This window comes from Homalodisca vitripennis, chromosome 3 (assembly GCF_021130785.1).
Source record: "Homalodisca vitripennis isolate AUS2020 chromosome 3, UT_GWSS_2.1, whole genome shotgun sequence".
NCBI classification, from domain to species: domain Eukaryota; kingdom Metazoa; phylum Arthropoda; class Insecta; order Hemiptera; family Cicadellidae; genus Homalodisca; species Homalodisca vitripennis.
In genome coordinates this window covers 55,110,133-55,136,173 of record NC_060209.1, presented here as the reverse complement: position 1 = coordinate 55,136,173, position 26,041 = coordinate 55,110,133, and the positions used below count along the sequence as shown (strand labels likewise).

The 26,041-nt window shown below is 37.2% G+C and overlaps 1 protein-coding gene across 1 annotated transcript in view; it reads left to right on the top strand.

The window, feature by feature from the left end:
- Nucleotides 1–2,487: 2,487 nt before the first annotated feature.
- The window catches only part of LOC124358202 (nesprin-1-like), a 363,429-nt gene continuing 339,875 nt past the window's right edge, over nt 2,488–26,041 (top strand). The window contains exons 1-4 of the mRNA XM_046810494.1: nt 2,488–2,602; nt 11,824–12,075; nt 13,279–13,395; nt 15,513–15,971. Of these exons, the coding sequence (XP_046666450.1) occupies nt 11,895–12,075; nt 13,279–13,395; nt 15,513–15,971 (757 nt within the window). The 5' untranslated portion in view covers nt 2,488–2,602; nt 11,824–11,894. The remainder of the gene's footprint in view (nt 2,603–11,823; nt 12,076–13,278; nt 13,396–15,512; nt 15,972–26,041) is intronic.

Below are 26,041 nucleotides of genomic sequence, written 5' to 3'. Positions count from 1 at the left end.
GCTGGAATGTACCTATATTGCCTATCAGCGCCGGCCGTGACGCACGTACTCCAGTAATTATGTAGACAACATCTCACGATAGCGCATGGCGTAGTGTCACACAACGCAATCCGGGGGCTGGAATGTACCTATATTGCCTATCAGCGCCGGCCGTGACGCACGTACTCCAGTAATTATGTAGACAATATCTCACGATAGCGCATGGCGTAGTGTCACACAACGCAATCCGGGGGCTGGAATTGTACCTATATTGCCTATCAGCGCCGGCCGTGACGCACGTACTCCAGTAATTATGTAGGACAACATCTCACGATAGTGCATGGCGTAGTGTCACACAACGCAATCCGGGGGCTGGAATGTACCTATATTGCCTATCAGCACCGGCCGTGACGCACGTACTCCAGTATTTATGTAGACAACATCTCACGATAGCGCATGGCGTAGTGTCACACAACGCAATCCGGGGGCTGGAATGTACCTATATTGCCTATCAGCACCGGTCGTAGCGCCCTGCTCTGCTTTTAATTCAGAACGAGCGAGATCTACTAGCTGAATATATTTTAGATATTTTTGAGCTAGCTGTAGTGAAACGAGATTTCGCCCATAAGAACAATGTTAACTCCTACACATTAACATCTTCATTTTGACCATAACGTTATGAGAGATGTCTCATGTTAACGATCTTATTAATACGCAGATTTACACCTTTTTAATATTTAAAGAAATATAATAAAAACTACGAAATCTTTCGAGACCTTTTCTGTACATCAAATAAAAATATTTAAAAAAATTCAAATATATTTGGATGCTGTTAATTACGTCTATTATAAGACATCTCCCATAATTTCACTCTAATACTAAAAATAAGGTCGTAAAATGCAAAAGATTTGCACATTGTTGTTATGGGGCTGAAATCGAATTGGTCGTCACTACAGCAGGATCTTAAAATATTTTGTGCTGAAACTTTTATTTTAAAACGTTAAAAATAAGTTCGTTTGATTGTGTGAATACAAATATATATTTTCAGTTTGACTTAACTACGTATTAGTTTACTATACTTGCTTGAGCTTACTCTACTCTGCTTAGTGAAAAATATACTTTAAGCGGGTTATAGTTTTATTTATTTTAAGTTAAATTTCAATTTGTTATCTCAACCTTCTAATTTAGCTCTTTTAGATGAGGATCAAATGCAACCTTCCTTATGCTGCGATATGTTATAAATCACGCAAAATGGGCTGAACCCATTTACGTCAACTCTGTTTAGTAAAGTCTACAAAAATGAGAATGGTTTCTTGACAATAAACTCAAAGATAACGGTTTTCTTTTCGACACAACAATAATATCCCGTATCATTGCGTTAAGAATAAGGCAATAAAACTAATCAATTTGTATCGTATTTTTTACTTAATATAGAAGTAAATTACTATTGCCTACACCATATTAATACTTGTATCTTATTAGTCTTGCATTTCCCCCTTTTTAACAAGTAAACGCATTAGATGGACTGTTCCAAAGTATTCATCTGCAATCAAACTATAATAATAAAATTAACTATGTTACTATAAATAAACATTAAGATTATCTCACAGTACAAACTTAATTTTATGTATTAAATAAAATTCATTTAGTAGGATGGCCAGTATTACAAAATAACCTAATTAAATCTATAAATGTAAAGAAAACATAAAAACCATAGGAACCAGGTTTTAATAAGTGGCTAGCGTAAAGTTCGAGTATTTAAATGAGAGCGTAAAAATAGTAAAAATATTGAATATAAATACACCTGATTGTGTACTACATTATTGGCCGAGCACCATCAAAGACTTTTACAGAAAGGGTAGGAAAACTTACTTTCTGTGTTTTTGTCCGAAGTGTATCTTGAGAGCGAGTTGAGTTTTAAATTTAACATTTTGCATCAAACTTCATGTCTGCATAGACAAAAACGATTCAGTGATGGTGTATGTCACTCCTACCATGTCTCCCATCCGGCTAGGATACGCTTATGGCCCCCAAACATCGTATGGGGTCCAAGGGGACGGAGCCCTGATTATGGGGCTGCTTATAATACGTTTTGATAGAAGTTAAGGCCCAACAGCTTTACGGAAAATGGGATGACGTCAAAAAAGCGCTCTTTTCCTCAAAACTTACCGAAGTTAGGCTGGTCTACTCATACCTTTTATATTTATGATTTCTTAAATCAAGCATAATTTATGAATGTATAAAACTACTCTAGTATCTCTTGTATAACACGTCAAAGTTTAGATCATATGACTCCTCAAGCGTTAGCAGAGTTAACCTTTCCTCAACGCAGAATCGTATGTGTTTTTCATTTCCTAGAGAGTGCTTGCTCAACTTTCCTAGTGAAAATAACACTCTGCCAATCATGCCTGTGCCTATGTCACGTGACTGCCACTGCCTCCTATCACTGCGGCCGCCACGCCGTTCACCGCTCACTGGTCTCATCGCACGGTCTACTCACTACCCAGTCTTCTCGCGACCGGCTTGTAGCGAGTGTCAGTGAGGTGTCAAATATCACAACAAACCGCTTCTGCTCTTGTGGTTACATTCTGTGATATCAGTTTCTGTCAGCAGTAATTGTTGCGTACGTGACAGCCACTACGTTCCAAATTTAATGATACCTGGCAATTTCAATCTTGTATAGTTTTAGTTCTTTAATTTTTACAATTAATTTTATTCACCTCTTTAAACACTAAAGTATATTATGCTATGCACTATATTATTACCTACATGTTGTACGATTCATAGATATAAATTTTAAGAGATTCTCTTTTTAGACTAATTGACTACACAAGTTAAGCAAAAACACCATACATTAATCCTAAATTGACATAATGGTATTTTATAGTTTTACACTTCATTACCTTTATTATGTGAAATAGTACATTAAAACAATTTAAATGAATATAACATTATCAGTATAAAAAGAAATTCCCATAATATTTTAGTTGATACACTTGTAGCTCAGTAATTAATATTATTTGTATACACAATCAATATCGTAATTTAAAAATAAAGAACAAAACTTAAGTTGTAGTAAAGCTTCAAATCTTGATAATGTTAATAAAACAAACCCGATATAGTTTTCAACGTAAACGCTACTTTCAAAACGATTAATAAATCACCTGTTGCTAGGATGTTCATGGTGAAAATAATTTTTAAGGCCGGAAGTTCCATTTATTGGAAATTTGGTTCTTTAAAACTGAATTATTAACCCATGCTGAGACAAAATGGTTAATTTTATAAACTAAATCAGATGTGTATTTTGTTGACTGTTACCACTAAGACATAAATATTAATTATTTAAACTAATTGAATTTTTTTCATGGAACAAAAGTTAATTAACAATCGGTTAAAAAAGCGTATGAATTCATTACGTATTTATTCATAATTGAGTAATATTAAGCGATTGTTTATCAGTTTGTTCTGTATCAAGCAAATATTTTATTTGCAAATAATTATGTTCATGATTTATACTTTTGCGTGGGCAATCGCTGTACATCAAAATCAAGTATTTAGTGTACAAAAAATATAAATTAATATTTTTCCTTGCACATGTTTGTTATTTAACTGTGGTTACTATTACTACTCATTATTAATACTTAAACCTACCAAACATAAAAATGTTATTGGATCTTATCGGCGTAGGTAGTGATGTATGATCTCCATAAAAGTTTTAAAATGCCGCACCTTATAATAAAAATTGATGTTGTAATTCCATAGTTTTATGAGATTTAATTACAAATATTACTGTAAAACTACGTTTAAATGTAATTACATTTCAATATTACAATACAGCTGTTTAGAAGCATAAATACAATTTTTTCAGTCTAGTGTATGTAACATACAGCAAGTAAACTCAATATGATTCAATGTTTTTTGTATTCACCTCACCTGACGCCAGTAGATTGCATATACCTAATAGCATTTCATAATAAATAATACTAATAATAGTAAAAATAACAATATTAAACGTTTAAAAAACTTGTCCTCTCTGTAAAAAATTAGGTAACAGTGTTTTCAAATAGATATTAATATTAAATAAATGAATCGAGGGGCATAATTTAAGCACACTTCAACATTTTATTCGGGAGCTGTAACACTGTCGACACTTATAAAGTTTTTATCAGATACCCTAAATTATTAAATAAGAAAACTTAGAATTAGAAATTACTATTCAAGAACTCAAATCAGTGCAAATATGGCAGTTTTAGAAACGCCCGAGTAAAATATACCTCATAATGCGTTAACCGTTAAAAAAGGTAACCCATTTTGAAATAATTTTATTCTTCAACTTGAACTGAATAAGTTCCTTATTCTTGATGAATCACAATAACGAATCAGTATTATTTTAACAATTCTCTGATAACTAATGTAAAAATTCACAGATATTAATACGTGCGTATAAAATAAAAAACACGTATGGGAAAAACGGAAAAAAGGAGTATTTGAAGAAGTCAAAGAATGGTAGTTGTGTGTTTGTTCACGGAGGGGCGAAACACACGCAGAGCTTCGTTAATTACGCTAACCATGTACAGATGATTATCGCAAGCGCGTTATCTCGTATTCATCCACAGTATAGTCTACCGGTATAGTAGACTATTCCATGTCGTAACCATCTACAGTTAATAATGAAGCGCGGGTTACCTCTGGCAATTGCATATGATACCTGTACTGTAGAATATTGCACACAATATATGCACACATATCTCTGACACTTGCATAGGATACACCGGCACTGTAGAATATTGCATGTCGTAACCGTGGGCAAATTATTATCAAGCGCACGTTACCTCTGACAGTTGCATAAGATACGCATGTACTGTAGAATATTGCATTTCGCAACCGTGGGCAAATTATTATCAAGCGCACGTTACATCTGACAGTTGCATTCTATACATCTGTACTGTAGAATATTGCATTTCGTAAACGTGGGCAAATTATTATCAAGCGCACGTTACCTCTGACAGTTGCATAGGATACGCCTGTACTGTAGAATATTGCATGTCGTAAACGTGGGAAAATTATTATGAATCGCACGTTACCTCTGACAGTTGCATTCTATACACCTGTACTGTAGAATATTGCATTTCGTAAACGTGGGAAAATTATTTTCAAGCCCACGTTACCTCTGACTGTTGCATTCTCTACACCTGCACTGTAGAATATTGCATGTCGTAACCGAGGGCAAATGATTATCAAGCGCACGTTACCTCTGACAGTTGCATAGGATAAACCTGTATTGTAGAATATTGCATGTCGTAACCGTGGGCAAATGATTATCAAGCGCACGTTACCTCTGACAGTTGCATAGGATACACCGGCACTGTAGAATATTGCATGTCGTAACCGTGGGCAAATTATTATCAAGCGCACGTTACCTCTGGCAGTTGCATAAGATACGCCTGTACTGTATCGTAATCGTGGGCAAATTATTATCAAGCGCACGTTACCTCTGACAGTTGCATTCTATACACCTGTAATGTAGAATATTGCATGTTGTAAACGTAGGTAAATTATTATCAAGCGCACGTTACCTCTGACAGTTGCATTCTATACACCTGTACTATAGAATATTGCATGTCGTAAACGTGGGCAAATTATTATCAAGCGCACGTTACCTCTGACAGTTGCATTCTATACACCTGTACTGTAGAGTATTGCATTTCGTAACCGTGGGCAAACTATTATCAAGCGCACGTTACCTCTGACAGTTGCATAGGATAAACCTGTACTGTAGAATATTGCATGTCGTAACCGTGGCCAAATGATTATCAAGCGCACGTTACCTCTGACAGTTGCATAGGATACACCGGCACTGTAGAATATTGCATGTCGTAACCGTGGGCAAATTATTATCAAGCGCACGTTACCTCTGACAGTTGCATAGGATACGCCTGTACTGTAGAATATTGCATTTCGTAACCGTGGGAAAATTATTATCAAGCGCACGTTACCTCTGACAGTTGCATTCTATACACCTGTACTGTAGAATATTGCATGTCGTAAACGTAGGTAAATTATTATCAAGCGCACGTTACCACTGACAGTTGCATTCTATACACCTGTACTGTAGAATATTGCATGTCGTAACCGTGGACAAGCGCGCGTTACCTCTCAAAATAGTTTTTTTAATTTCAATAAGACAATTGTACATTGTATTGCAAGGGCAGTTTTAGTATAAATTTAAAACAAATTCATGTTACATTCAGTGACTATTCGCTCACACATTCCGCTATTATCGGATCTAGAATCTATGGGGAACTTTCATTATTGTCTCAACGGCGTGTCATGAATTCATGAAGAACATAACAATGCATGTAGTAACCATGAGCAAACTATTATCAAGCACACGTTGCCTCTCACAGTTGCATAGAATACGGGTACTGTAGAATATTGCATGTCATAATTATGGCCACAGATTATCAAACACCCTTGGCACTCAAACCTGCATAGTGTACCTGTACTGTAGAATATTGCACGTCGTAATCATGGCCAAATGATTATCAAACACCTGAGGCACTCAAAGCTGCATAGTGTACCTGTACTGCCGAATATTTAATGTTGTAATCATGGGCAAATGATTATCAAACACCCGTTGCACTCAAAGCCGCATAGTGTACCTGTACTGTAGAATATTGCACGTCGTAATCATGGGCAAATGATTATCAAATACCCGATGCACTCACAGCTGCATAGTGTACCTGTACTGTAGAATATTGCACATCGTAATCATGAGCAAATGATTATCAGACACCTGAGGCACTCATAGCCGCATAGTGTACCTGTACTGTAGAATATTGCATGTCTTAATCATGGGCAAATGATTATCAAATACCCGATGCACTCAAAGCTGCATAGTGTACCTGTACTGTAGAATATTGCATGTCGTAATCATGGGCAAATGATTATCAAATACCCGATGCACTCAAAGCTGCATAGTGTACCTGTACTGTAGAATATTGCACGTCGTAATCATGGGCAAATGATTATCAAACACCTTAGGCACTCAAAGCTGCATAGTGTGCCTGTACTGTAGAATATTGCACGTCGTAATCATGGGCAAATGATTATCAAACACCTTAGGCACTCATAGCCGCATAGTGTACCTGTACTGTAGAATATTGCATGCCGTAACCAAATGCCACTGATTATCAAGCACGTGTTACATCTTACCTTTACACACTGTATGTCTACTATTGAATAATGCATCTCGTAACCATATGTGCAGTTGATTATTAAGCTAGTGTTGCCTTGCACTTGCATTGTTTATTTGCAGTGTAATATATAGCTTACCGCAACCATATGGAGATGACTTTCAAGCGCACTTCTGTGTTGATTACTGTATCGGGTACGTGTACTGTAGGTTTCTCCATGTCTTGACCTTGTGTTACCAGATCGGCGTGGCGGTTTTGATACAGTAGTATTTGGGCTGAGTGTTCATGAATTACCACTGCATTTTATTTACAACATTTTACTAAAGTTATAAGATGTTTTATAAGTGTTAAGTGATTAAGTGTTAAGTGTTAAGTTATAAGTGATAAGTGTTTTTTAACATATAGACAACTGTACAATATTAAGAAACAACAAATATTTCCTTATATTATGTTAAAAGATAATAATCATCAGAAATATTTCACAATTCACTATATTTATAAACCAAATAAATAATTACGTAAATCAATTAACGTTCTTAAACTGTTGTTACATACTATTATAATTTAAGTCTGCTTTTATTGTATTGCCACTCCGAATAGTATAGACGGTTAACACAGAATAATGAGGTGTCATTATATATATATACCAGTAGATTAATGTGGGTTAAATCAATGTATATTGTAATATATTCTGTAATGAAGTTTTGTTTGGTTAACCTTTAATTAGTTCTCGCGTTTGTTAAAAAAAAATTAACAGGTCTAGTTTTGGCAAGTTCGCGTATAAGTTTATGAAGCCTCTAAAGTTTAGGCTGTAAGGCTTCAGCATAATCCTTAAAAGGATTACCAAATCATTAACTGGATTAGTATTACGATTGAAAAATCGGGAGATCAGTTATTTTATTACTCATATATAATAATATTACTCTCATATTATAATTCTTAAAACACGAGTTTTAAACCAGCTTAGTGAAGTTCATACAAAATTACAAGCAATACACAATTTCTGAAGTGTATTATTTCTTACTTCTTTAAGGCAGAGGCAAACTGAACAAAAATTTCCACTAAAATATTTATCATTGTAGTTTGTATTTTTATAATATCCTTTATTTCTTTCAAGTCCTTTTAAAAATTGTTTTAGATTCTCATATGTTGAGTAACGTACTTCTGCGCTTTAATTAAAAGTCCTAGTATTTGAGGTGCATTTAAATAATAATACAACGTTACGCTAACAATTTAAAATGTATACTGATATGTCACAAAAGGTAGATCTGACGTAAAATAGACGTTAAAAATTATCATTACCCATTGCAATAGAAATGAGGCGCTGATCAAGGTGGGATGTTATTACTCCACGAAAGGTCACTTTGGTGAACTCTGAACGGCCAGATGTTCTGTTATCGCCAAACCTGTTACTCATTAACTGCTACTGTAAGTAACAGTAACAGTTGTACCGCGCCGGTCTCGTGAACTGTGACATTTCATTTCCATTACCGTCTCGCGCGCCGGAGCTGGCTGCACGCAAATACCCCAATAGTTGCTACCGCGATTAACCACCCATTACGTCACTAATTTATGGCCGCTGTTTTTCCAAGTACAAGCATTCAGAATCTTACGTCATTAAAGTTTGTGTGTAAGAATTGTTTTCAAGTCACGTTATCATAATGACGCAACCTTCTCTCGTTGATGTACGAGTGAAATTATAATTGTTGTGTCTAGAGAGGAAACTTGAATTTGGATTCGATTGTTTCGTGTCACGGCATTTGTCCAGAGTGAATTTAATTCAACGTTTTCACTTGTTAGATGTATCATTTGCCACGTTTGTCGTTTGTCTCATTCTCTGGACTAGTTTAAAAATACACACAACTAGTAAAACATACATAGAAATTACACAACCAAGTGATGCGTGGTAATAAGTTGCTTGTAACTTTTTAAGTGTTCACAAATCTGTGTGTGGGAATACAGAGACCCTTGAGAACCGACCATTTAATCATCAGTTGTTACTTTTATATGATATTCTATTCCAAACAAAAAGTAATTATCAACAAAATTCTGTCGAAAATGTTTCACATTCAAGTTTTGGCACTTCTCTCAAATATGTCTAAGCCTGAATAAGGACATCATCTCGTTGTTTAAAACATGTCATTATGTGTAGGACATAGAGAAAGACAAATATTATCCTGTCCCTTTACAATACTGATTGGAATAGGTGTTGCAAAGGGGAAGGATTAAATGTATATTTATATTGGTAAAAATAGTGTAGTTCCTCCAAAAAAAACAAGTAACTCTAGTATAACTGTAGCACACCTGAACTGAGGTATAAATCGATTATAATAAAGTACAGGAGGAAATTAAGTTTGACTAACGCTAAATGCAATTCAGTACTTCAAGTTATGCGTTAATCTATCGTTGCTTGAAGTTTGTTTTAGTGACAAGGCAAAGTCTTAGGAGTCGCAAATTTTTTCTCGTGGTCCTAAGATTCCCTCTTCTCCCCCCCCCCTTCTTGACAAAAAGGAAGCATTTTGTTTCCAATATCAGAAAAACACGAATCAAGGTGAAATAATCCAACTAAAGATAATATTATTAATTTTCGTTCATAATTAATGAACTACTATCTAATTACTACAGCAAAACCGTAAGGATTGGTGGATCAATATAAAATATCGATCGGACTGAATTCTTTGTAGCTAATCGCCTTCGTAGATAATATACATTTTTGTAGTTTTTTTTGTCAGCTCAATGGCCTTCAATATCGTGTAAACTCATTACAGAAATTATTCGTCACTCAGTATCGGTAATGTTGATATGTCATACAGCAATTAAAGTTAAAATACAATAATTCTATTATGTTTGTTGCATATTTCAATTAATATCTTGTTCGTTCAAAGATAACAGGAGTTCGTTAGTGTCTTCATTATATTCAGTGCCCGTTACTATCTGTACTTGACCAACAGTACCTTCTTTGGAGGGTGCAACTTTCTCCTGGAGTTCAGCCCCAACAGGAGCATTGTCGAGAATGTCCCGTTAGCATCCATACTTTCTCTCCGATTTAGCAGTGTGAGTTGCAGGCCATGACAAATCTGGGCAGCCGCGACTACTTTCTACCTACGCAGCGCAGCGTCTCTTGCACGCATGGCCGCTGGTCTCAAACTCTGTGTGGTACCTCCTTGAGGAGTTGGCACGCAGTATGATGTCCCTAACTACAGTTATAAGTACAAAGTATTAGATTCGTCATGTTAGTGAAAGTTAAATCCACTCAAACTCCCTTAAATAGTTTAAAAAATATTTAAAGCAAAAGGGTTTTATGAAAAGACGTTAGTACAACTGTTCACGCGAAGAAGGAAGTACTCCCTTAACGGTAAATTACAGAACTAGGTGAACCAACCGTGGAAAAGCGATTGAGATCAAGGTTTCGCCTCGTGACTATCAGGAACAACAAAGGACTAACGTCTTTTAAGTTCTTTCCCCAAATTGTTTTGTGAGATTATCTAAAATGACTTATAGAACTGCGCGTTTGTTTTTTTCAAACTGCACATCACGCCGACTGTACCATGTTTATACCGTGGTCTAGAAAAATATTTATACCATTGTAAATATTATGCATTGGTTCATGGTAAAACATCAGGATTGCTTTATTAGTATTAACCTAGTATTTCAACGATTTGGCAATCGTTACAGTAAAATTAATTCTTGAGGCTGTTTTCAAGTGCTAACCGAGCATTAATTTAATCAATAATAAAAAAAGCTAATTTTTCATTTTTAAAAAGACGACAACATGAAAGCAAATGCAGCTTATTTAAAATAAAATATTGTATTTATTCGAGAATTTAAAATTGGTTTGAACTATATTCTTTATTTTGCCTCTTTTCTAAATTGAGGGAGCTTACCATTTCGGAATAGTAACCCCATCCCCCCCTTATAGGACCAAGGAGATGAAAGTTCACTAAAATTTGAATTGGAAACCGAGTACAATGATGGGGAAAAGATTTTATTAGTATATGTTTGCTCTACAGGTATTAAAATAATAACTTCCAGAACTTAAAGTAATAATTTCACAAGGGCAGTATGTGAAAAGAGGCAAAATTAAAATATACAAGTCTAATGAATGAAAGAAATTTGAAGATTTCTGTAGGCTTATGAATTTGAATTTCAGTAGGTAGTAGTGTAGACGCTGCGGCGTGGTAGGTCTAACCGGTGTCTATCCTTGGGAGTCACGTTTCTACTTCAACCTCTGCTAATTGACTTGCTGGTATTTTCTATTTTTACGGTACAGTCCACCTTGACCCACTCATGGTTTTATTTACGCCTAAGTCATCTATTAGTTGACGGAAAATGTTTGGGGTTTTTTTTTTCAGGACAACCTTCCATGCTGTTGAAGGAAGTTAACGGTAAATAAGAAGTAACATGTGCAATACATTGAAACATATGCTTATAGTGTGTAGGTTTCAAGTTGATTTTGAAAACAGCTGTTTTATTGTGTGTCAATATAACACATATTTGTTATTAAAAAGTACAATCTGTTAATATTTACTTACAAGTTCAAGGATGTTCCCAAAGAGTGCAAAGCCAAAAATATTTGAAATTGCCAGAGTAATCAGTTTGATTCTTAATTTATCGGTGTATTCTTAGTTTGAAATATGCTATATTCCAGGAAGTGACTGTTACAAGTGATGGAAACAACTTGAAGTGACCTGAAGTGAAGTGACGCATGTGACTGACAGTATGGAGAACGGCGAGAAGCACCTCGGAGCTCCCAAGGGGGTTCCGGGGGGCTTGTCGGGTTCCCCCAAGAGTCCGGGGACCCCTGGAAGTCCCGGGGGAACCAGCAGACTCCGGGAGTTCTACGAAAAGATCTGGAGCGGCAGCGCGACCGGCTCTCCTATCCACGACAAGACGACGACCGGTAAATCTTTAGCGACCCCGATTGCTACCATCACCTCAATCTCACGCTGACTAAAAACCAGATGATAAATATACTATAAATAGTCAACCCCCTTAGAAATAAAGTAGTGTTTAAATATACCCGTATTAAATGTAAAACTAGAGCACGCTTCTTCAATTATTCAACTCAATCACTTATAGAATAGATTAGCCAACACATAATTTGTAATATTCACGTTAAGGCTACTGTAGTTGGAATGACTTGTATAAGTTTAAATTTTGAATTTCCGCAAATCCCCATTGATTACGTAGAAACTTGATCTAACGTTAAAAAATGTTCGTATTAGACTGCAAGAGCAAGTGAACATTTTCTGTTAAATTAAACGCAAGAACGCAGTACAACCTGTAATTTCTAGGAATTTTGTTCAGGTATAGGTGTATAATCGAGCTTAAAAAAATAATAAAAAATAAAGGAGATTTTATTATTCAATAGAACGGTATTGTACTTTCAATTAATGGCCATAGATAAAAATAAATTAAAAGTTTTATCATTTTAAATAATTTTTTCTATTTATATTCTGATAAAAAAATTAATTCATAAGCCATAAGACGAGGGATAAGAGAGAGGCAGAGGTTCTCGTGACCACGGCCAGTTGCGCCACATCCACAGCCTTCTAGACAGTTAGCACACTTAGCAGTCACTGCATATGTGTCTGTTTATTACTAATTTCTCGTGTGACGTGAACATTTCGTTACTTTCAATCCTGTTACTAATCTTCTTAACACTTTTTTTCTTTAGATTTTATGAATTTATTGGAAGGAGCGTAAAAATATAACTGTTCAGATTAAAATCAATGATTAATGAGCAATGTTCCTCTATTTGGAAACTTTTGAGTTTGATTTAAACAGTAAAGAATTAGTAATTTGTATTTTATTATTATTTAATAGTTAAACGACAAAATAATAAATTGGTATTGCACCTACAAAATAGTATAATTCTTTTAATCTACTATTTAAATAGTTTTAATGTTTAATTTTTGTCGTATTGACCGTTGGACTCATATTTTAAGAATAAAACGCGAATAAAAATCAGTTTTTTACATTTTGCAATATGTGCAACGACCTCAATAATGTTACTTTGAGGGGATCAAGATACGCTATCTCCAGACCTAGTGATAAGTAGCAGTCGGGGTTACTGATGCTGACGCGGATGTGGTGTGTGCAGCAGTTGACGTCGCCCAGATAGAGAAGCGCCTGGAGGACGAGCGCCGCCGCCGCAGGGAGGAAGGTTCTGACCTTAGGGAGAAGATCACTCTCAGGCAAACCACCCCAAAGGCCAGAGGTAGACGAAATACTTCCAAAATGAGCTTGCGCGGTACCCTATCACAACAGAAAATAATTAGTGTTAAATAGCAAGTACTAAACGTAATTATTAAACATATGCATAATTTCAGTATCCAAGCGGTTGACTTGTAGTTAAACATAACAAACCTATAAACTTAAAAATAACTAAGACGTAATATAGAATATGAGGCAACAGTCTGGACAAACCCCTACAAAAGTCGAACAGTGCAAGTAATCCCTAACTAGCAGCCTTTGGAGGGTCACAACTCTTACTCAAAATAAAGGTATCCTAAAAGAGATTTGCAATTGTGTTCCTAAGAATGAGTCTGTCAAAATGATACGCCACATGAGCTCCTTTCCCATTGATAAAGGCACAGTATAACCAAAAACAGTATACCCAAATCCATGATGGCAGATTTCAAGATGGCCGTCGCTATCGCTGTTGCCGTAGCTTCTTAACGATGCGCCTCCCACCTACAGACTCTCCATACTGGACGCCATTATGATTCCTTGCACAGTCGACGTTTATAGGGGTGTATCCAACTGTTGCTATATCCTGCAGATTGAGGATATTAACAGTGTAAATAATAAACATGATAAAATGCATGGAAGCGAGTTAAAGTTAAAGTTTTAAATTACAATACATCTTGCATGAAATTAAATTATTTTTTTTTTTAGAAATATATATTTTGTGCTGCCAAGTTTCTGTAAGGAATATACTGCATACCTGTTTACTATTCACCATAAAAATGCCGAGAGCTCCTAAGAATTGGTTTTTATTTTAATCGCAAACCATTGTTCCATTAATTTTTCTTTATTTTTCAAACTTTTATATGATCGTACCAGTATTGCAAAGCAAACTACATCCAAGAACACCCCTGACCTTGATCGATTAGACGGGACGACCTATCTATTTATGATAATGCCACCCTCAACCACACCGTGTTATCAGGGGACCTACATACATGCTAATTTGTTGTTACAACCATTAATTATCGGTCATGAAGTTCAAGCTCAGTCATTACAGCTACAATAACGACAGTCTCGATATTATCATATTTCATGAATTTATCAAGATATCAAGGAATAATCTTTAACGTGGTGGACTTTTTTAATTTTTGTGTAGACTTTCAAGACTTTTAATGACGGCAATGGTCAACTTCTCACTAGAACTTCATTTACATTGTCTCTCTCTTTCTTCCCAACATTTCCATTCTTAAGTGCTTGCTGTAAAACAATGAAAGAAGTAGGTCAATACGTCATTGGTCTGAAATGGCAGACCCCTCCCCCTCGTTAATGTGTTTTGCTACACCTCCTTCCCCCTGGAGACGGTGCCCTAGATACATACATCGACCCGACACCTGTCAATAAATCCTCACTTACTGAGCCATTTGGCCTCAAGCGGACCGGTTCGATAATTATTTACCTATAAACGATCCAATACAGTTAGCATGATTTGGTGAGCACCAGCGCAAACACCCGTTTTAAACGTTGCAATCTATATTGATAATTAACCTCGAATGATAAAACTGGCAAACTTGCATATTTAGCCCCCGTGGCGTGAATGTTGAGAATTGCAAATTTATCGTCATTAAATTTTCTTATTTGTAGCAGCAAGGACCTTATCACTTTTTCTTTCCTTTTTTAGAGTGACCAAAGATAAACGTACAATACTTCAGCGTCAGTACGTCCGTATCTGAGACGATATCTCACGATCAACAGCTGTTGACGAGCAGGGTGTGTCTCAACACTGCACAGTAATGCCAACGGCGCCACCATAAAGATCCCAGATTGCCACTCCTGGAACAATCCAGCTATCAAGAGCTCGTATTTATCTCAATCTTCCCTTTCTTTAGGAACTCTCAATTACAGTACTTCGAATTCGTAGTATTTTGAATGCACTAAATTAATAAAAACTGGTACCGTGTTATATAAAATGTATTTATATTTCATAGTAATAAAGTTTTAAAGCTTGTGAGTAGGAGATCAAATTAATTACCTAAATCAATATTTCAAAACTTTTCACGATTGCTTTTTCTATATAATGGGTACCGCGCAAAGCTTAAAACCAACTCAAGAACCAGACAAATTTCTCAAAATGGAAAATGTTGTCAGAAACGACAATAACCAGTCGATGGGGAGGTGGGAGTTCGACGTCCAGCAGCGCCCACGAGTCTTTCGAAGAGATGGCGGAACGCATGGTAGAGGAAGGCGACATGGTGGAGGTCGACGGAAAGTTGACGGGCGGGAAGATGGTGCAGTTCGAGCGGGTCACAGTACACCGATCAGTGCGGGAGTTCGCGCCGAAAGGGAAACTCGAAAAAGTCACCCTAAGCGGGGGAAGGGTCAACGTGAGCAGAACGCCATCGGAAGAACAACTCACGAGGGAGGACTCGGCGTATAGGAGCCTAGGTTCCCGCACCTCCTCGGTGACCTCACTGGCCTCGGGTCGCTCTGAGGAGAACCTCCTGGAGGAGCAGCATCAATGGTATCAGGACTACCAGCATCAAGCCTTCCGCCAAAACTTCTCCCGTAGCCGCTCCCAGTACGACTCGCACATCCAGGAGATCAGAGGTAGGATGAGTCTGCATGTTATTATAGCTCGGTGGAGGGTAGAGGGGTAGGAATATGTAATGCACAACACAGATGTGAATAGTTTACTAAAAGGAACGACATAACTTAAAGTTATGCATTGTTATATTTTGTTTGATCTGTTAAAATGTAGTATTATCCAGAGTCGATTCTTCAGATTTCTCCAACAATTAGAATAGAGCCAAACACAATCCTAAACCTTCAAAGATTCAAATATTATAATAACACTATTAATAACGTTGTTATAACTATTTCAAATGCATCGCGCGAGTTACATCTTATCGTGGTCGCTGACCAAAATATACGAGAATATTAATTTTTTTGAAACTTTTGGAGCGATTGACTGTTTAAAACAGTCAGTCCAAAAATGTTAAATTAAAATTCATTGAGACTGGAAATATTCTCGGCAGCTTTATCGAATTTGTTGTCGGAGGAAAAACTGACAGCAACGCGTTTACGTAACAATGTTGCTCAAGTTGGTGACGTAAGCTCCAGACAGTTCCAGCTAGACATTGTCAAATGCATGTTGTAAGTGTATAAGGTCAAAGGCCAAATGAGAACTTATAGTCGGCCCAACTTAGTTCACTCTATGAGCTGATAACGCACTTAGCATGAAACTGCACTAGGTTAATGTTAATAGCTGTATCACATGTAGCGTATAGTATAAATGTTAGGTGCTTTCTTACATGTCATATCACTGATATTAGCTTTAATTTTTAGCCTACCTCCATTACATGTGTTATAGTTTTATAAATAGAAATAGTATTTTAATTTGTCTTCACATTTAAAAAGTACGTTAGATAAACATTTCAAAGTTAATAAAAAATATCCACAGACGAAAGATGGATGAGTCAGAATGTGTTTTGTGCCCTCCACCTGTCACGTTTGACAAATTAAACGTTTTACGGCTCAATCAATTCTCCATGAATAACAAAAACCTTTCGTTCTGAATACAATAAACTGTGTGATAAATTGAGATCGAAATACACTGGAACTACGAGTTGATAAAAACACACACTATTGTTTGCTCCGGTAATTAATTGCAACCATAACAATTTGTTGTATAGAGATGTTTCTATGCAGCAACCTGCAGAATAATGACGAGTCTAATTCTGTTAGCAGGGATAAAAATTGATTGGATTCTACTGTGTAGATTTTATCATATAAAACATATTTAAGAAAACGGCATTATTGTTGAAAACAATGGTATTGTAAATCTATGTATTTGATTTTTACAACTATCCAAGACTGTTAAGTTTAGCTCCATTCCCCACCATAGCTAAGTTGTATGTATCCGAGATTGAAATTTTATCTTAAATTCTAGCAATTTAATCCATTTCAAACATAATTTATTATTCCAATGGTGTATTACAACATCCATAGTACGCATGGTGAACACAAACTGAAGGTTATAAGTTTCAATTTAAATATTTTAATCCGTTCTACCTTGGTTGTTTTGTACACAATTATGAAGTCTTAAAACTCTAATACTTTGGTGAATGGATATTAAATTAAAGACTTGCAGACCTTTTAAGAATTGATACAAAATTACACAATATATTATGGGCCACTTATTATTGGGACCGAGTAAAACTTTTAGCATAATGTTACAAAACCACTAAAAATAATTCTCCTACAAGTTTGTACTACTTTTGTTTTGAAAAACTGATATCGGCAAAGCCAAGATTGTTTGAAAACGAAGATACGTTGTACACATTTTTAAAGAAGAAACAGACTTTGTTAAATTCCTACAGTGCAATGTTTTGTCTCTGTTTGTTTTTAACGATCAAGATCATTTGTAGCACTTTTCCTTAATTTAATTGCGTTCATTCATCCCTTAGGTTAGTCCCAAGAATTTATCTTGTTAATGATGGAAGCAAATATAAGGAAATAATAGTTGTAATATAAAAGCCTGAAAACAACAGAGGTGTGCCATATAAACTTGGATATAAACCCAGTTTATGTTTGATTATAATTCTTGTTATATTATTTTAAAAAGGTACACCTTTTTAAAATAGAGAAAACGAAGTGGGTGGAATTCCTGGCCACCACACTTACCTGGCCTGTGCTAAATAACACTTTTATTTTTTGGGGTTGTAACACATTATTTTAATTATTATAGAAACGTTCAAAAATATGAACAATTTGAATTACGGATCCAAGATGTAGTTGTATCCATCCATTCAGGTGTTCTTAATAATGTATGAGAAGAGGTTAAGTTTCACTTGGGTTTCTGCAGGGCGATTGTGGCGGTCATGTCGAGTTAATCCACTTGGTGTATATTAGTGTATGTATAGCTTTGGTTATATATCCAGTTTTAGAAGGGTATATCGAAACTGTTGCTACTTAAAGCGTTGAGGTTACGCACTAACAAGAGGTAAACGACAAAAACAGTTAAGTTTTAAATAAATTTACACAGTAGTATACATGTTATTTTAAAGATTCTAGTTAGAAGAAATATCTACAAATCGCCGCATGATCTTCGTCTGGAGGAAAGTATTATTCTTTCGTAAAGTTAAAGACAGGAATAAATCGTTTTATTGCATTCCTTGAATTCACGCCCGTACCATTGTCACAGAGCTTGTAAATTAGCTGATAAATAAAGGGTAGAACCGGACCACGCGTGCTTGCTGCTCCAAAGTTGGGTAGCACCGTTGAACGCCTAAAGTATTTGCTACGCAGATATCTAAAAGAAGTTATTTCGTCTGTATAACAGTGGCGGTAGTCGTAGTCTGTCCCACTTGAGACCGTGTCACAGTTTAACGTCTAAACTCTAAAGTATTAGCTGCACAGATATCTAAAAGAAGTTATATCGTTAATATAACAGTGTGCAGTCATAGTTTGTCCCACTTGTGACCCAGTCACAGTTGAACGTCTAAAGTATTTGCTGCACAGATATCTAAAAGAAGTTATATCGTCTGTGTAACAGTGTCGGTTGTCGTAGTCTGTCCCACTTGTGACCGTGTCACAGTTGAGCGTCTAAAGTATTGGCTGCACAGATATCTAAAAGAAGTTATATCGTCTGTGTAACAGTGTCGGTTGTCGTAGTCTGTCCCACTTGTGACCGTGTCACAGTTGAGCGTCTAAAGTATTGGCTGCACAGATATCTAAAAGAAGTTATATCGTCTGTGTAACAGTGTCGGTTGTCGTAGTCTGTCCCACTTGTGACCGTGTCACAGTTGAACGTCTAAAGTATTTGCTGCACAGATATCTAAAAGAAGTTATATCGTCTGTGTAACAGTGTCGGTTGTCGTAGTCTGTCCCACTTGTGACCGTGTCACAGTTGAGCGTCTAAAGTATTGGCTGCACAGATATCTAAAAGAAGTTATATCGTCTGTGTAACAGTGTCGGTTGTCGTAGTCTGTCCCACTTGTGACCGTGTCACAGTTGAACGTCTAAAGTATTTGCTGCACAGATATCTAAAAGAAGTTATATCGTCTGTGTAACAGTGTCGGTTGTCGTAGTCTGTCCCACTTGTGACCGTGTCACAGTTGAACGTCTAAAGTATTTGCTGCACAGATATCTAAAAGAAGTTATATCGTCTGTGTAACAGTGTCGGTTGTCGTAGTCTGTCCCACTTGTGACCGTGTCACAGTTGAGCGTCTAAAGTATTGGCTGCACAGATATCTAAAAGAAGTTATATCGTCTGTGTAACGGTGTCGGTTGTCGTAGTCTGTCCCACTTGTGACCGTGTCACAGTTGAGCGTCTAAAGTATTGGCTGCACAGATATCTAAAAGAAGTTATAACGTCTGTATAACGGTGTCGGTTGTCGTTGTCTGTCCCACTTGTGACCGTGTCACAGTTGAGCGTCTAAAGTATTGGCTGCACAGATATCTAATAGAAGTTATATCGTCTGTGTAACAGTGTCGGTTGTCGTAGTCTGTCCCACTTGTGACCGTGTCACAGTTGAGCGTCTAAAGTATTGGCTGCACAGATATCTAAAAGAAGTTATTTCGTCTGTATAACAGTGGCGGTAGTCGTAGTCTGTCCCACTTGAGACCGTGTCACAGTTTAACGTCTAAACTCTAAAGTATTAGCTGCACAGATATCTAAAAGAAGTTATATCGTTAATATAACAGTGTGCAGTCATAGTTTGTCCCACTTGTGACCCAGTCACAGTTGAACGTCTAAAGTATTTGCTGCACAGATATCTAAAAGAAGTTATATCGTCTGTGTAACAGTGTCGGTTGTCGTAGTCTGTCCCACTTGTGACCGTGTCACAGTTGAGCGTCTAAAGTATTTGCTGCACAGATATCTAAAAGAAGTTATATCGTCTGTATAACGGTGTCGGTTGTCGTTGTCTGTCCCACTTGTGACCGTGTCACAGTTGAGCGTCTAAAGTATTGGCTGCACAGATATCTAAAAGAAGTTATATCGTCTGTGTAACAGTGTCGGTTGTCGTAGTCTGTCCCACTTGTGACCGTGTCACAGTTGAGCGTCTAAAGTATTGGCTGCACAGATATCTAAAAGAAGTTATATCGTCTGTATAACGGTGTCGGTTGTCGTTGTCTGTCCCACTTGTGACCGTGTCACAGTTGACAGTGTCGTCTGTACAAATATCTAAAAGAACAGTTATTATCGTCTGTGTAAAGTGTCGGTTGTCGTAGTCGTGTCCCACTTGTGACCGTGTCGTACAGTTGAGCGTCTAAAGTAACTTGTGACCGTGTCACAGTTGAGCGTCTAGCTGCACAGATATCTAAAAGAAGTTATATCGTCTGTGTAACAGTGTCGGTTGTCGTAGTCTGTCCCACTTGAGACCGTGTCACAGTTGAACGTCTAAAGTATTAGCTGCACAGATATCTAAAAGAAGTTATATCGTCTGTGTAACAGTGTCGGTTGTCGTAGTCTGTCCCACTTGTGACCGTGTCACAGTTGAACGTCTAAAGTATTTGCTGCACAGATATCTAAAAGAAGTTATATCGTCTGTGTAACAGTGTCGGTTGTCGTAGTCTGTCCCACTTGTGACCGTGTCACAGTTGAGCGTCTAAAGTATTGGCTGCACAGATATCTAAAAGAAGTTATATCGTCTGTGTAACAGTGTCGGTTGTCGTAGTCTGTCCCACTTGTGACCGTGTCACAGTTGAACGTCTAAAGTATTTGCTGCACAGATATCTAAAAGAAGTTATATCGTCTGTGTAACAGTGTCGGTTGTCGTAGTCTGTCCCACTTGTGACCGTGTCACAGTTGAGCGTCTAAAGTATTGGCTGCACAGATATCTAAAAGAAGTTATATCGTCTGTATAACGGTGTCGGTTGTCGTTGTCTGTCCCACTTGTGACCGTGTCACAGTTGAGCGTCTAAAGTATTGGCTGCACAGATATCTAAAAGAAGTTATTTCGTCTGTATAACAGTGGCGGTAGTCGTAGTCTGTCCCACTTGAGACCGTGTCACAGTTTAACGTCTAAACTCTAAAGTATTAGCTGCACAGATATCTAAAAGAAGTTATATCGTTAATATAACAGTGTGCAGTCATAGTTTGTCCCACTTGTGACCCTGTCACAGTTGAACGTCTAAAGTATTTGCTGCACAGATATCTAAAAGAAGTTATATCGTCTGTGTAACAGTGTCGGTTGTCGTAGTCTGTCCCACTTGTGACCGTGTCACAGTTGAGCGTCTAAAGTATTTGCTGCACAGATATCTAAAAGAAGTTATAACGTCTGTATAACGGTTTCGGTTGTCGTTGTCTGTCCCACTTGTGACCGTGTCACAGTTGAGCGTCTAAAGTATTGGCTGCACAGATATCTAAAAGAAGTTATATCGTCTGTGTAACAGTGTCGGTTGTCGTAGTCTGTCCCACTTGTGACCGTGTCACAGTTGAGCGTCTAAAGTATTGGCTGCACAGATATCTAAAAGAAGTTATAACGTCTGTATAACGGTGTCGGTTGTCGTTGTCTGTCCCACTTGTGACCGTGTCACAGTTGAGCGTCTAAAGTATTGGCTGCACAGATATCTAAAAGAAGTTATATCGTCTGTGTAACAGTGTCGGTTGTCGTAGTCTGTCCCACTTGTGACCGTGTCACAGTTGAGCGTCTAAAGTATTGGCTGCACAGATATCTAAAAGAAGTTATTTCGTCTGTATAACAGTGGCGGTAGTCGTAGTCTGTCCCACTTGAGACCGTGTCACAGTTTAACGTCTAAACTCTAAAGTATTAGCTGCACAGATATCTAAAAGAAGTTATATCGTTAATATAACAGTGTGCAGTCATAGTTTGTCCCACTTGTGACCCAGTCACAGTTGAACGTCTAAAGTATTTGCTGCACAGATATCTAAAAGAAGTTATATCGTCTGTGTAACAGTGTCGGTTGTCGTAGTCTGTCCCACTTGTGACCGTGTCACAGTTGAGCGTCTAAAGTATTGGCTGCACAGATATCTAAAAGAAGTTATATCGTCTGTGTAACAGTGTCGGTTGTCGTAGTCTGTCCCACTTGTGACCGTGTCACAGTTGAGCGTCTAAAGTATTTGCTGCACAGATATCTAAAAGAAGTTATAACGTCTGTATAACGGTGTCGGTTGTCGTTGTCTGTCCCACTTGTGACCGTGTCACAGTTGAGCGTCTAAAGTATTTGCTGCACAGATATCTAAAAGAAGTTATATCGTCTGTGTAACAGTGTCGGTTGTCGTAGTCTGTCCCACTTGTGACCGTGTCACAGTTGAGCGTCTAAAGTATTGGCTGCACAGATATCTAAAAGAAGTTATTTCGTCTGTATAACAGTGGCGGTAGTCGTAGTCTGTCCCACTTGAGACCGTGTCACAGTTTAACGTCTAAACTCTAAAGTATTAGCTGCACAGATATCTAAAAGAAGTTATATCGTTAATATAACAGTGTGCAGTCATAGTTTGTCCCACTTGTGACCCAGTCACAGTTGAACGTCTAAAGTATTTGCTGCACAGATATCTAAAAGAAGTTATATCGTCTGTGTAACAGTGTCGGTTGTCGTAGTCTGTCCCACTTGTGACCGTGTCACAGTTGAGCGTCTAAAGTATTTGCTGCACAGATATCTAAAAGAAGTTATATCGTCTGTATAACGGTGTCGGTTGTCGTTGTCTGTCCCACTTGTGACCGTGTCACAGTTGAGCGTCTAAAGTATTGGCTGCACAGATATCTAAAAGAAGTTATATCGTCTGTGTAACAGTGTCGGTTGTCGTAGTCTGTCCCACTTGTGACCGTGTCACAGTTGAGCGTCTAAAGTATTGGCTGCACAGATATCTAAAAGAAGTTATAACGTCTGTATAACGGTGTCGGTTGTCGTTGTCTGTCCCACTTGTGACCGTGTCACAGTTGAGCGTCTAAAGTATTGGCTGCACAGATATCTAAAAGAAGTTATATCGTCTGTGTAACAGTGTCGGTTGTCGTAGTCTGTCCCACTTGTGACCGTGTCACAGTTGAGCGTCTAAAGTATTGGCTGCACAGATATCTAAAAGAAATTATAACGTCTGTATAACAGTGTGCAGTCGTAGTTTGTCCCACTTGTGACCGTGTCACGGTTGCCACCTCGAGTTACGCAACCCGCTCGTAAAAGTCTCAGAGCGGTGATGTCACCGCCTAGAGTAGCTTCGTTAGTGTCGGTTAACATACACAACCGGTTGTGTTGTGGACCAGTCACACTGCATTACATATCAGTATAACTAGGTGCAACCTTTCACTGGAACATTACTGCGGTCATAATGTAGCTAAATGATTTTACCAAGGACGTGAATAATTCTTCGGAACATCGTGCTGTGATCAAGTCTGCCGACTGTGTGATTTCTCTTGATAAATATTTCCGAGAAACGTCAAATGGTGCTACATCTAACAACACATCCAGGGATCAGCTCTGTTTATTTTGATTGGTTTTGGGGTCAAAAGGTAAAAGTCCGAAAAAATTGTAAGTAACTCTGCAAAGAAATGCCGTGAAGATTGAAACTGTAATAGCACTTCTGTGTCACTAATACAGTCAAAAGCCAGTCATTTTGATAAAGACTTTTACGTTCTGTCAGGACCATCCGTTGTATCAGTTTATTTGTTATAGTACTGTGGCCAGTAACATGATACACTACTTAGCGGTAGATGCCAGCAGATCATGTTGGGTGCAGTTGGTTGCAGTGTATGGTCACTTTTTTAAGTCTTCTCAGGTTACTTATTAATGTAATTGAGAATATCACACTACACCGCAACGTATGTACAAGTTAATAAAAACACTACTGGATCGATTACAACTAGTGAGATGTTACAAGAATTCGCTCTCATCATACACATGGGAGTGCCGATGGCCGAGCGGTCTAAGTCGTTGGACTTTGAGTCTGAGGTAGAGATAGCACAGGTTCAAATCCTGCCTGTGACAGTTGCACTTTTTATCTAAACAATCAACCTCGTACTGTAACACTCTTCCCCTTGTGCTGTTTGATAAGGTCCTCGTACAGGCCAGTGGCCCATGAGGACGGGCAGAATAAGGCTTAAAAGGGGATCGGCCTCTCCTTTTTCTAAAAAAGAAAACAAAAACATGCACGTCCAGAATTGCTCACGGTAAGGATTTCTTCATAAGAAAATAGTCTCTTAATTCCAATATTTCTGGTTCAATTTTAATTATGTACCCTTGAAAATCCACCCTGAAGTGTGTTTATCTCAAAATTTAAGGACTTAGAACTGAATAGGATAAATACTAAGACAAAACAGTGTTAATAACTGTAATGCTTACTTCGGGAATTGCTTGAAAATAGAGCTGAAAAGTATTACCGCTGACAGTGCATTGAAATAACGTGTGGTGCAACCAATAAAATATTCATCATGCTGTGTGGGTGCTGACCTAGCTGTGGCACAAATTATTACCCCATCGGACCTTAGGTGACGTGTTTATTGTACGATAAATGTATATCCAAACCTACACACATCGTTATCTGATGCTCACAAGGTTAAACAAACGAGAATAACATTTAAGAAATAACCATGTCCGCATTTAGGCACGCGCTATTATGTGCTCACGCACATGTCGGGGACGAAATTTTAAATTGCATTTATCAAATTAATAATCAAATATTTTCGAAGCATTAAAATATTATTATTATACTACGTCATATTACTATTGAGTCATACCATTATAAGATTGTCCTATAGTGGGCGCCAACGTTCATAGATATGTCTACGGCAGTAGATATTGTTCTAGAGAGAATACGCCGCCTAAACAGTAAAGCTACAAATAAATGTTTAAAATTTTGCTTCTTTGTCTGCGTTCAGACATATAAAGCAAATTATTTACAACCGATAACTTCAACTTATATTTCGACAACAACAAAAAATTTATCAGTTTTTGTTGCTGTTTAACCGAATTTTCAGCTATGAAAATTTGTAATTCGGAAATGTGTGATTTGAATGTTATACAATACAGTTACAAGTGTAATATTTTTGAGTATATAATTTTAGAAATTTTTAATTAACTTTTACGAATAAAAGTTGTTATCAAATTAACATCTTTACTTCGCGGGGTAAAAATTTTGACATTGGCCAGGTTTTGGAGTTCTTAATGTAAATGTTTTTGTTGTATAATTTTGTAAATTATAATTAAAAATTTTTATTTTTATTACCGGTTTAATTGAACAGATTTCGATAATTTACGTACTATCGCGGCCGGCGCGGCGCCTCCTCCTCCTCCTCCTTTGAATATTAATTGCTTGTAAATATGTTGTTTTCAAATATTTACATTCATTAATTACAATATTTAAATTTGATCTGTTTGTGCGGCAGTGCTTTGCGTTGAATCAGGACAGAACATACAGTTACGTTTTGATTAAGTAATGACGATGTTGCCCATATGCTAGCTAGAGAAACCCTTTACTTACCCTCTCTATTTTGTCCTAATGACAAACCATCACAATTCCCTGAGTAAATAATATGTGACTTGGACATCCTGTGGTGGGAGCATAGACTAAGCGCGAAGAGAGATAAAATATGGAAGCATCAATTTCCGTATCATGACTGATGTGACCTGCTGGCCATTACAGTTTTAATAAATATCTAATGAATATTAGAGAACCTATTGTGTACAATAGAGATAGAGACGATGAATTCGAATTGAAA